Source organism: Colobus angolensis, unplaced genomic scaffold, assembly GCF_000951035.1.
Source record: "Colobus angolensis palliatus isolate OR3802 unplaced genomic scaffold, Cang.pa_1.0 Scaffold26, whole genome shotgun sequence".
Taxonomy (NCBI): Eukaryota; Metazoa; Chordata; class Mammalia; order Primates; family Cercopithecidae; genus Colobus; species Colobus angolensis.
The window spans coordinates 3,002,798-3,016,406 of NW_012115821.1; the positions used below are offsets into that span (position 1 = coordinate 3,002,798).

At 41.0% G+C, this 13,609-nt stretch overlaps 1 protein-coding gene across 1 annotated transcript in view; it reads left to right on the plus strand.

The window, feature by feature from the left end:
- Positions 1-13,220, plus strand: part of EOGT (EGF domain-specific O-linked N-acetylglucosamine (GlcNAc) transferase) — a 38,291-nt gene extending 25,071 nt beyond the window's left edge. The window contains exons 11-18 of the mRNA XM_011947163.1: positions 873-965; positions 1,325-1,396; positions 1,524-1,610; positions 2,391-2,459; positions 7,470-7,531; positions 10,790-10,909; positions 12,138-12,240; positions 12,803-13,220. Of these exons, the coding sequence (XP_011802553.1) occupies positions 873-965; positions 1,325-1,396; positions 1,524-1,610; positions 2,391-2,459; positions 7,470-7,531; positions 10,790-10,909; positions 12,138-12,240; positions 12,803-12,949 (753 nt within the window). The 3' untranslated portion in view covers positions 12,950-13,220. The remainder of the gene's footprint in view (positions 1-872; positions 966-1,324; positions 1,397-1,523; positions 1,611-2,390; positions 2,460-7,469; positions 7,532-10,789; positions 10,910-12,137; positions 12,241-12,802) is intronic.
- Positions 13,221-13,609: the final 389 nt, after the last annotated feature.

Genomic DNA, 13,609 nt, shown 5'->3' on the forward strand with positions numbered 1-13,609 from the left:
TCATAGCTCACTGCAGCCTTAAACTTCAAGGCTCAAGTGATCCTCCCACCTTTGCCTCCCAAAGTGCTGGAATCACAGGCATGAGCCACTGTGACCAGCCTTTATTTTTAATGTTAAAACTTTCTTTTTTTCTTTTTTTGAGACTGAGTGTCGCTCTTGTTGCTCAGGCTGGAGTGCAATGGCATGATTTCGGCTCACTGCAACCCCTGCCTCCCGGGTTCAAGTGATTCTTCTGTCTCAGCCTCCCGAGTAGCTGGGATTACAGGCACATGCCACCACACCCGGCTAATTTTTGTATTTTTAGTCGAGACAGGGTTTCATCATATTGGACAGGCTGGTCTTGAACTCCTGACCTCAGGTGATCTGCCCGCCTCGGTCTCACAAAGTGCTGGGATTACAGCTGTGAGCCACTGCACCCAGCCAGTGTTAAAACTTTGAACCCATTTTCTTGCTCTGAAATTTTTTTCTAAAGTATTTTTCATTCATCCTGATGGTTTTTGCACACTGAGCATAACAGAGTGTGTACAAACGGTGGTATATGTGTGTGTTGTGTGCATCTATAATTTGGATAAGATGTTCACAGGAAAAATCCCTGAACTACAACTTCAAAGATGTGAGAATAAAATAAGTTAAGGTAGAAAAATGAAACACTGTTAATGGCTAAGAGTATAATTGTGATAATTATTTCTGATGATATTTCATCAAATTAGGCATTTGCTCTGGCCCAAGATGAAGATCCATTTTGCTTATACGGATTTTGTGTAGGATTGTTAGTTTTTAACACAAGCAAATTCAGGTGTTTTGTTGCATCTTTGAAAAGTCATGCTGTATCCTTTCATTGCCCTAAAACCTTGTTTTGTTTCTACTTTCAGAGTTCTTACGGATATGGTGACCTATTCTCCGACACATGGAATGCATTTACTGATTATGACATTATACATTTGAAAACTTATGATTCCAAAAGGGTACTGGAAATTTTCCTGAAATGTCTGTGAATATCTCTTGAGTGCAGATGACTCACTCATAAAATAAACATTTATTATGAGTTCCTATTAGCCATTACCACTGATTTCTGAATTCTGAATTTCTTTTATTATAATTAGAATCCTCAGTGTTGTTAATCATGCAGCCTTTGAAAGCTTTTTTCTATAATCTTTCCAAAAACATGAATTCTGTTCTCTTTGAATGAAATAGTGTGCTATTCAAACAATCTTAATGCAAAATGGAGATTAATTAAAATCAATTTTTCAAAATCATACATGCTATTTTGGTGTGAAGGGTGCAAATTACATCCTCTTATCTTTTAATGTATCTTTGTTCTTAGGTATGTTTTAAAGAAGCTGTTTTTTCATTACTCCCCCGCATGAGATATGGGCTGTTCTATAATACTCCTCTGGTAAGCATGTTGTCTACCATTAGCATTCATATTTACAGACATTATAACATTTATACATAACTTGACAGTATCTTAAATTACAATACAGAATTATTCATTGTAATATCAACCAGTGTTTTTATTTTAGATATCTGGCTGTCAAAATACTGGACTATTCAGGGCATTTTCCCAGCATGTGCTACACAGACTAAACATCACACAAGAAGGACCCAAGGTAATGGATTCTGAGATGGGCTTGAGTTTTCTTCCCTAATAAAAGTTGATACCACCTTTTCGGAAACAGAAATAATCAGGGGACCATGTTTTCGTGTTAACATTTTCTGGGGAGGCCAAGGCAGGTGGATCACTTGAGTCCAGGATTTCAAGACCAGTCTGGCCAACATGGCGAAACCCCATCTCTGCAAAAAATACAAAAATTAGCTGGACGTGGTGGCACGTGCCTGTAGTCCCAGCTTCTCAGGAGGCTGGGGCACGAGAATTGCTTGAACCCGGGAGGCAGAGGCTGCAGGGAGCCAAAACTATGCCACTGCACTCCTGCCTGGGTAGCAGAGCAAGACTCTGTCCCAAAACAAAACCCAAAAACATTTTCTGACTGGAAGTCATCTGAAACCAGGTGTCAAAAACCTGTAAAAGAGAAACTAAGGGATATTGCAAGAATGTGCTTCCTCCTGCCCTCCTTTCCCCCTTCATTGGCTATACCTCCCTCACCTCCGCAAATATTCATCTAACTTACACAACCCCTGCCAAAAAATTCACCCACCCAACCAAACAGGTAATGTAATGAATTGGTTTTTGCCTTTGGTGGTTGAAGTGGATACATTTTTATTCCCTGAGAGTGGTGAAGGAATCAGGCTAAAAAAGAATAGTTCTATTAATGTATCCTGGTTGAGTTTCATCTCTTTGTGAAAATCACATTTTAGGTTCAGATGTTCATTCATCTACCCAGGCATATGCAGTGTTATTTTACTATTTCATTATTTCATTTTGATTACAGGATGGAAAAATTCGAGTCACCATTCTTGCACGGAGCACAGAATACCGGAAAATCCTAAACCAAAATGAGGTTAGTTTTTGATACACATTTTTAATGCCTTCATATTGAATTTATAAAGAAAATTGTGCTTTTTTTTCTTTTTGCATTACAATTAAAAGCTTTGGTTTAAAACTATTAGTTTTGAGAAAAGTTTGATGGCCTATACCCAGTTTATTTATTGGATTTGAATTTCTAGTGAGATTCACCAAACCAACCATGGACAAACTAGCTTTGCCTTATAGTAAATGTTCATCTGCATCAACTCAGCCTGGAGAAAGCTGTCTGAATCTTGCCTTGACTGCAGTAGAGGGCATCTGGACAAAAAAGTAGCAAAAATGCAAGACTTTCTTTTGCATAGTTGATGCAAAAGATGGTTGAGGCCATTAATCCTGTGGTATCAGCAGCAGATTCAGTTGGAAGAATCTCTATTCTGTTACATGACCATGTCTTAGAAACTGCATTTTCGGCATCCTGACTCATTTCAGTAGCACTAACTCATAAATTATATTTAACCTCAATGAGATCATCATGCAAATCCACTACCTACAACATCATGGCCTGAAGATAGCCTCTCAGTAGTAAGAATTTATTCTACAATAGTTAATTGAGCACCTGCTATATGTCAGGCCATGTTCTAGGTCCTGGAGATAGAGTAGAGCAAAGATGGGGAAGGTGCCAGACCTCATGGAGCTTACACTCTAGAGGTGAGAGACAGATAAGAAGTAAGTAAAAAAGTCAATAAGTACAGTGATGTCAGGCAGTGATAAGTGCTTCAAAGGATATGAACCAGGGTGATGTCATAGAGACTGGGAATGTGGATGGAGGGGGTTGGTACTCATATGAGGGCATCAAAGGGACACTGCTTAGACTGAGACCTAATCAGAGAAGGATCTAACAAGGGAAAGAGCCTCCCAGGCAGAGGCAAATGTATTCTAGTGGACTGAACTTTCGGTATTCTAGAAACAGAGAGAATACCAATATGACTGTAGCATCTTGAGAGAGGTGGGGCGATATCCAAGAAGTCAGGCATGGGGCAGGGAGGTCACAGATCATATCAGCCTCCTAGACCTTGGTGGGAGAGGGATTTTATTTCAGTGTAGGGGAAAGCCACTGTGAAGTTTTAAAGCAAGGCATTGTTGGTAGAATAATGTCTCTTCCTCCTCCTCCCAAAAGATGTCCATGTCCAAATCCGTGGAACTTGCGAACAGGTTAGGTTATATGGCATAGGGAAAGTAAGGTTGCAGATGGAATTAAGGTGCCCAACCGACTGGTCTACAAGTAAGGAGATTATCCTGGATTATCCATGTGAGCCCAGTATAATCACAAATGGGCCTTAAACTCCATCTGCCAGAGAACTTTTGCCTGTGCCTGGACAGCTCTTTTCTTCACTGGCTTCTTCTCACTGATCAGATCTCAGTTCATCATTTCCTTAAAAGTGGGAGAGGGAGGCAGGAAAGAGTCAGAGAAGGAGATATAAGGGAAGTGGGGCCGGAGAGATGCCATGTTGCTGGCTTCGAAGATGAAGGGGGGCCTTGAGTCATGGAGTGTGGAGGGCTTCTAGAAGCTGGAAAAGGCAAGGCAGTGGGTTCTTCCCTGGAGCTTGCAGGAAGAACACAGCCCTGCTGACACCCTGATGTTAGCCCAGTGAGACCCATGTCAGGCTCCAATCCTGCAGAACTGTAAGGGGATAAATTGTGTTGTGTTAAGCTGCTAGATTTGTGGCAGTTTGTTACAGCAGCAAATAGAAAACAAATACAGAGGGAGAGACATGAATTGACATTTGTTTTTAAGTCATTCTGCCTGCAAGAGTGAGAGCAAGGAGATTGATCAGAAGCTGTTATTATGGCCCAGGGGAGAGCGTTTAGCCAAAGTGATGACAGTAGAGATGACATGGTAGATGGATTCAAGATATATTTCGGAGATAGGACCTATGATACTTACTTTTGGAATGTAGAAGTACATTCACACTAGAGAAGGCCAGGAAAGGTATCAAGGATCAAGTGTGACTTGAGGCTTTTAACTTGAGCAGGTAATTGGAAACAAACTGGACAATAGTTAGTAAGAGGGAAGTTGGGGGAGGGGGTCATGTTTTGATGGGTAGAATATTTTACACAGACTAATTTGGCTGCCTAACAAGCTGATCAGAATTATGTAATTAACATCTCTTCCTGAGACCCATATGGATTACAGAGGACATGAACATATGGCATAATGAGGTGTTAATTGTAAGCTCTGTGGATGGAAGAAATGAGCAGTGTGTGTGTGGAGGGTGTGTGTGTTTATATGTGTGTGTTTAAAGACCTAGAAATAACGTTATCAAATAGTGCAGCGTTGGGTATACAAATGGGAAGCCTCAGTAGCCAACAGATCAACAGTATATATTGGTATAGACCATACATATTGAGTGCAATTGGGGGTCAAGCATATTATTGTGTGCTCCTTTTGTACATTGTGCCCCCCAACCCTCCCAGCAAACCCATGAGGTAGGTATTGTATTATTATCCACTATCCTAGACAAGGACACTGAGACTCAGAGGTTAAAAAACATGCCTAAGGTCACCCAGCTGGTGATTAAGAGTAATGGGGACATGAGTCAAGGTAGTCGGGGACTGAAACTGCTTTCCTAGCCAGAGTGTGCTACTACTGAAACAGCAAATAGATTTCAGAGGAGGCAGAATCTACTTCTGGCCCCAGTCCATCAGGAAGGGGCAGGCTGAGGAATAGCATCAGGCTGCTGCAGAGAAGTCCAGTAGAAAGGTATAGTGCTATTCACAATAGCAGAGACTTGGAACCAACCTAAATGTCCATCAGTGACAACTGGATTAAGAAAATGTGGTGCATATACACCACGGAATACTATGCAGCCATAAAAAAGGATGAGTTCATGTCCTTTGTAGGGACATGGATGCAGCTAGAAACCATCATTCTCAGCAAACTATCTCAAGAACAGAAAACCAAACACCGCATGTTCGCACTCAGAGATGGGAATTGAGCAATGAGAACACTTGGACACAAGGTGGGGAACATCACACACCGGGGCCTGTTGTGGGGAGGTGGAAGAGTGGAGGGATAGCATTAGGAGATATACCTAATGTAAATGACTAGTTAATGGGTGCAGCACACCAACATGGCACATGTATGCATATGTAAAAAACCCGCATGTTGTGCACATGTACCCTAAAACTTAAAAGTATAATAAAAAAAAAAAGAAAAAACAAAAAGAAAGGTGTTGTGCTGGTAGATGCTTTAAGGCAGGCGTGAGGTTTTCAGATTGAGTCATGCACATTGCCCAGATGATGGCGCCCAAAGGTGAAATTTGATCTTTCAGCCCCCAACTCCAAACCAAAGAGCACCCCCAACTGGCTGCTTCTATCCTGAGGATTGGATCTCACTAGAAAGGCAGCTCCTGGGCAGGGAAGAAAGCATCTTTGGCTATACTTTGATTAATAAATAGATAATACAACCCAAATGGCCTCATTAAATCATGGCTTGTGGAATCCTGCCCAACTGCAGGGTTTAAATAGCTATCGGAAGGGATAGGGCCACCTTGATTGTGCAACTAGAAGTCATGAGAAAGGGCATGCTTCCCCTGAGACCCTCAGCACACGTGATTCCTTTTATGTGGGCAATCTCATTAAAAGACCAAGGCTTATACCATCTGCCATCTCTCCTGTAAAACAGAATGCTACTCTTCTTACCCCTTCAACTCTTCATAAGAGTTCAGGGGCTGTCTGGAGAGAGAAATTTCCAGTCATGACTCTGTGTGTGTGTGTGTGTGTGTGTGTGACATGGGGGGGATTCAATCTTGGTCACTGCTTGTTGCTTTCTGGAAGCAGGACAATAGAGTACACTGGTTAAGAACACAGGTTCTGGGGTCAGAAGACCTAGATTTACTTTTGGCTGTGCATTTGGGAGCTGTGAGATCCTGCGAAAGTTATTTCACTTCTCTGAGCCTATCTTGTGTAATTTGTCAAGTGGGCATAGTACTAATACTTACTTGGTATGATTTATTTTTTTTTCCAGACAGAGTTTTGCTCTTGTTGCCCAGGCTGGAGTGCAATGGCCCAATCTCGGCTCACTGCAACCTCCATCTCTTGGGTTCAAGTGATTCTCCTCTCTTAGCCTCCTGAATAGCTGGGATTACAGGCATGTGCCACCACGCCCAGCTAATTTTGTATTTTTAGTAGAGATGGAGTTTCACCATGTTGGTCAGGTTGGCCTCGAACTCCTGACCTCAGGTGATCTGCCCGCCTTGGCCTCCCAAAGTGCTGGGATTATAGGCGTGAGCCACTGCACCTGGCCACTGGTATGATGCTTATGAGAATTAAGTGAAGTAAGCCTAACGACACACTTAGAAATGCCAGCACCACTTACATGCCCCATCAATGATATGTGCAACTGTTGATGTTGCTGTTGCAGTGTAGAGCATGCCACAAGGCAACATGATTCATGTGCAGACATTTCTGAATGGTGGTGATCCCCTATGGCCTAATTGTGGGGGACAGAGAACCATGACTATATTTTTCATAACAGATTAACAATGCTTTGTTACTTTCTGTTTGCTAGAAGAATAATAGTTTTTTTATGTAGAAGTACTGAAAATGTTTTTCTGCCAAGACCTTAGTATTTTCAGAGGATGAGGTTCAAAGCACTTGTGGCTTGTCTGAAATGAGATAATGGATGGGACAAAAACTCTTAAGGTAAAGGCTGGAATAACAGTTAATGATTAGTGTATTTCTGTGCCTAGCATTTTGCTTCCATGAATTTTCTCTCCCTTTCAGCCTCACAACAACACAGTGCATTGGTATTGAAGGAGGTAGAGTCATGTGTTCACAGGTGGAGCCTGGATTTGAACTTAATGACGGTTCAAAACTGTCGACCCAAATGATATTTATTTATTTTCTTTTTATTTGTTGTTGTTACCAAATGATATTTAATACCTGAAATAGTATATGCAAAAAAAGAAATGTTAGGACTCATAAAGGAAAAACAGAAGAGAAAGAAGGAAAAGAAATGCTAAATGTTTCTCTTTTTTCCCAGCTTGTAAATGCACTGAAAACAGTACCTACATTTGAAGTCCAGATTGTTGATTACAAGTATAGGTAAGTAATAGCCAATCTCAGCAGACACTGTCAACTTTTGCTTGGATGAGGTCAAGGGGACTAGAAAGCATTTTTCCAGTAGGAGTCATTGGCATTTGTAGGCCCAGAAGGGACAAGTAGATCCTATAAATGAATGAATGAAATGGGCAGGTGAGGGCCCTGGGAACAAGGGCAGTTACTCTTTTTCTTTCTGGGGCCTGATGTTGAGACTCCATCTCCTTATTCAAAAGAAGTGATGAATTCAGATTTTCATTTAAAATTTCAGAAATTTTCTGTTTGTTTGTTTTTGAGACAGAGTCTTGCTCCGTCGCCCAGGCTGGAGTGCAGTGGTGCCATCTCGGCTCACTGTAACCTCCACCTCCTGGGTTCAAGTGTTTCTCCTGCCTCTGCCTCCCGAGTAGCTGGGACTACAGGCATGTGCCACCATGTCCGGCTAATTTTTGTATTTTCAGTATAGATGAGGTTTCACCATGTTAGCCAGGCTGGTCTTGAAGTCCTGACCTCAAGTGATCCACCCACCTCTGCCTCCCAAAGTGCTGCGATTACAGGCATGAGCCACCACACTCGGCCTAAAATTGCATAATTTAAAAAAATTAGCAGATTGGATACAGCGGCTCATGCCTGTAATCCTAGCCTTTTGGAGGCGGAGAAGGGCGGATTGCCTGAGCTCAGGAGTTGGAAACCAGCTTGGGCAACATGGTGAAACCCATCTCTACTAAAAAATACAAAAAATGAGCCGGGTGTGGCAGCACGTGCCTGTAGTCTCAGCTATTCAGGATGCTAAGGCAGGAGAATGGCTTGAACCCGGGAGGTGGACGTTGCAGTGAACTGACATCGCACCATTGCACTCCAGCCTGTGTGACAGTACAAGACTCCGTTTCCAAAAAATAAAAAAAAAATTTAAAAAAAGGGCAACTAGTTCAAAATTTCCAGATGTTATAAACCTAATTTGCCCTGCCTGCTGCCAGATTTCAACATCTGACTTAAAATTATTTATATGGGGATAATTTGAGAGTCAGAATAACATGAAATTTTAAAAAATGTTATCAAATATTTACATTTCTTTTAAAACTCTTAATACAACTAAAAGACTTAGAAAGACAGAATATGTCTATTATTCACAGTTTAGGTAATTCCTGTTGCTAGAATTAAATTACATCTTACTGGTAAAAGTAGTACATGTTTCTGGTTGAAAAAGTCAGGCAGTATAGAAAAGATCAAAAGGAAAAGTGAAAACTTTTGTCTCCATGTCCACCTGCAATCACAGCTGTGTTTCCCAAATCTAACACTATGAAGACTTTCCAGTTAAAAGAAGTACACATGTCCCAGCATGTGGGTATCTAATATAGATACACTTAATTTCAGAGAATGTAAGCATGGGAGCTTTGCACTTCATTCATCATACATTACTTCATTTGTGCAGTAAATCTCTACTGGGGACTCATGAGCTGGTCGCCAGTCTCAGCAGTAGGAATCCTATTATGGCAGATGGCATAGCCCTGGTCTTGAGGATCTCAGGCACTGAATAGAGATAAATAGCAATCGTAAAAACAGCTATTATTTTTCTCATCTCATGCTTTCAACAGTCTTCTGAGTTGGCCCATCCAGTCCCATTTTACAGATTATATACTCTGTTGTGCTGAAGAAATGTGTCAGTGTTGCTTGAAGAAATGGGTGAGCCAAGATGGGGCCCCCACCTCAGTCCCAAAACCATTCACTGAGATGAGGCTGGGAAGAAATGGAAGGAACTGGGGAGGGCACCTCTGAGGCTGTATCATTGACTGGCTTTTAAGGATATGTTGTAGTTTCTCAGATAAGCAAGAATGACAGTGAATTCGTATCTTGCCAGTCTGCGGGAAATATTAGTAACATGTTAGCGTGGGGATTGGTGAGTGCTGACCACAGGCGTTTCCACAACTGGCAGCTCCAGGGATATGTTCATCTGGGTGAATGGCCGTCCTTCCCTTGGCACCAGTTCACATTCCTGGAGAAACTGAGGCACATGTTCTCGTTGTGATGCATATACACGTGGAGCTGTCTTCCTTTTCCTGTGCGGATTTTTGTTGTTAGCTGGTGTAAAAGGGAATTCACCTTCCCTTCTTAGATCCAAAATAATCTTGATCATTTCTTTTTCTTTACTTTGGGTAAAGTGGGCCTGGGAGATCTCATTTCTTTCTGTTTATTCAGAGTGTCAGCCTTATTCCAGCATTTCTCCCTAGCCTCACCTCAGTGAACTGTTTGGGGACTTGTTTTTGGTTCAAGGGTTACACACTTATTAGTGTGTTGGATTTAGAGAACACTTGTACAGTCCTAAGATGCGTAAAATTGTGTATTTGTCTGTTCCAAAGGCAGGATAATGCCCTGGTGGTATCTGAGATCATTTTGGATGTACCCAGCTGGCATTAAAAAACTTAAATCACACAAGGAGAAATTTTTCTTTTTAAAAAGTCTTTATATTATCCTAAGGAAATAGTTTTTAATTTAGTGCTAGTGTGTCATAACATCTCTTTAACACTTGCCAATTTCCCTTTTTCATGAAGAAAGAGCAGGCCTCAGGCTCTGAGCTTTGTCTTGCAATAGTATCTATCTCGATTTGAACACTACTTAGTTTGGTTATGTCAATTTTTACACTTTTGTTAATGTCATATGTCACTGATTTTCCATTTAAGACAGATATTAAAGTTTTCTTTAAAACTAAATATACTGAAACCTAAAAGGATAGGTGAGCTTACTTAGAAAATATGTTAAATTATTAAGAAATTTATTATGGCCGGGCGCGGTGGCTCAAGCCTGTAATCCCAGCACTTTGGGAGGCCGAGACGGGCGGATCACGAGGTCAGGAGATCGAGACCATCCTGGCTAACATGGTGAAACCCCGTCTCTACTAAAAAATACAAAAAAACTAGCCGGGCAAGGCGGCGGGTGCCTGTAGTCCCAGCTACTCGGGAGGCTGAGGCAGGAGAATGGCGTAAACCCGGGAGGCAGAGCTTGCAGTGAGCTGAGATCCGGCCACTGCACTCCAGCCCGGGCCACAGAGCGAGACTCCGTCTCAAAAAAAAAAAAAAAAAAAAAAAAAAAAAAAAATTTATTAATTACTAGCGAGCACTTGAAATTGGCAAAAATGCTTCTTAAAAATGGAATGTGGTTTAAAATGGGCAATACACTTTTATAAATATCCTTACTGTGAATCATGAACTAACTCAACCTGATACTTCTCTCTTCTCCCCATCTCTCTCGTGTTACTCTGTATGTTCACAGAGAACTTGGGTTTTTAGATCAACTGAGGATCACACACAACACGGACATATTTATTGGAATGCATGGAGCTGGTCTGACCCATTTACTTTTCCTTCCAGACTGGGCTGCTGTATTTGAACTGTAAGTGTTTGGAGGCAGTTTTGCATTGAAGCAACTGATAATGCTTTTTATGCATGGATTCTGAGCATCAAAAGGCTTAATATTTAATCATTCAAAAACAGAAGTCACATCATATAGACATCTGGAAAGAAAAAAGGCCTGAAGCTAAAAATACAAAGTCCGTAGCCTGCCATTGCGCTTAGTAAGCCAACTACCCTTTCATCTTCCCATCCCCAGCATGATACGGAAGATGTGAATCTGTGGTTTCCTTATTCTGAGTTTGTTCCTGCATACCTCCCAAACTCCGAGCTGCTTCTTGCAAACAGTGTAGTTATTGTGTTAAAAGAAAGCATTTATGTCTCATGCACAACATCACTCCAAAACACAAGCCAACCACTTCACTTAGTGCTTGCTGATCCCGTACACAGGGAAACTGAGGCCCTTGGGTATTAATGACTTGCCCAGGGCATGCTTTTAACTCAGTGGTTGGTTTATGGAGACATGGCCTTCCCTCTGATAATAATTCTGCTATTGACACTGTGTTCCATTTTAGTTCTTGAGACACTAATAGCAGTTACTGTTACCTGTTTCCCCCCATTATGCTAAATATCTGGATTCTATGGTTTCATTTGAAAAATGATTTGACTCTGTATTTAAATAGGAGGCTATTTAGGAAAAAAGTTGTCGTGAACTTCCAGTGCCCTGCAAAACATTTCAAAAATATATATGATATATGTAGAGAAATAGCCAGATAATGGATTCTGTCTCTGTCATTTCTCCTGTCATTTCTCCTGTAGAGAGAGAAGGAAGGATAGAAGAAAGGAGAGAGAAGGGAGAGAAATGTAACTGAGAAAACTCAAGCCTTAGAGTCTAATGGACCTGGGTTCTACTTTTGCATCCTTCACTAGTTATATGACCTTGGAAGTGTTACCTATCCCCCTTGCCACTTAAATGCATTTGAAGACAGGTATTATAAGGTGATGTCAAGTTCATAGGCAGCAGGCCCTACTGAACAAGGTCAGTTCTTTCCATTCCATGATCCTATTTTGTTTTTTAAAAGTTAAGTTCATTTAGTTCAGAGAATATTTTTACTTTCTCTTCCTCAGTCTTGTTTACTATCTTCGTCAGTCTTGTTTACAACCTTTTACAAGGACATATTTGGGAGCTGCATTTTATTTTCATAGAGAGTTGTTGATTTCGCAAAAACCTTGGACAAAAGCCTCATGTTGTGACACCCTTGTGTCCTTAGGTACAACTGTGAAGATGAACGCTGTTACTTAGACTTGGCCAGGCTGAGAGGCATTCACTACATCACTTGGCAAAGGCAGAACAAAGTCTTTCCTCAGGATAAGGTAAAGTTCAATCACAAAACTTACCTTGCTTCATTTTTAATTGGTTGAAAGTATCCAATTATTGATACGGAAAACGGTTATTGAACTTGAGTGCTGCAAAGATAAACTGTTCTCTGGAATACTGAATTGTTTTATTTTATATTTGCAAATAGAAAAGGGGGAATTAAGCAACCTATATCTTTAATGTTATAAAGGCAGCTTCGTGAAATTTGGGCTTAGAAAAATCTATTAGATGATATATAGAGAGGGGATCAAGAAGCAACAGCCCTGTGGGCAAATCCAGCCCATGACATGTTTTTGTAAAGAAAGCACAGTCATGCCTGTCTGTTTATGCACTGTCTCTAGTTGTTTGTGCACTTCAGTGACAGAGTGGAGTAACTGTGACTGAGACCTCTAGCAGAGCTAAAAATATTTATCTTCTGGCCCTTAACAGGAAAAGTTTGCTGGTCTCTGATGTAGAACATAAATTAGTTGCCTTAGCCAAAGTAACATAATTTTCTTGCTGTAGAGAAAACCATGCCCTTAGTGAGTTATGGATTCGTGTTTTGGTTTGTTTTCGCAGGGCCACCATCCAACCCTGGGGGAGCACCCGAAGTTCACCAACTACTCTTTCGATGTAGAAGAATTTATGTATCTTGTCCTTCAGGCTGCAGACCACGTATTGCAACACCCAAAGTGGCCATTTAAGAAGAAACGTGATGAGCTATAAATATGTTGAGTCTGTTTGCAAAAAGAGAGTGTTTAAACACTCCAACACCCAGACTTAGAATTAAATCAGTAAAGCAACCTGTTATTTCCTATCCCCGAATTACCTTTTCTATGCCAAAACATACCTTCAGGATATTGTTATGTGTTTTATAGACGTTAAGTGTTTCATGTGGTTTTTGTGTCATTGCTGTTTATCAATAGCAATAATTTTGCACTGAAAACTTTTTATAGTTCAAAAATTGAGCATGGAGTCCCTGGTACACTTTAACTTTCTTTCTTTTTTTTTTTTCTGAAACAGAAAAAAAAACCTAACAGATATATATAGCCTAATAGATTTTTCTAAGCCCAAATTTCACGAAGCTGACTTTATAACATTAAAGATATAGGTTGCTTAACTCTAGGCTGGAGTGCAGTGGTATGATCTCAGTTTGTGCAACCTCCACCTCCCAGGTTCAAGCGATTCTTTTGCCTCGGCCACCTGAGTAGCTGGGATTACAGCCTGCACCACCACACCTGGCTAAATTTTTTTTTTTTTTTTTTTTTTGAGACACAGTTTCACTCTGTCACCCAGGCTGGACTGCAGTGGCATGATCTCAGCTCACTGCAACCTCTGCCTTCTGGGTTCAAGTGATTCTTGTGCCTCAGCCTCCCAAGTAGGTGG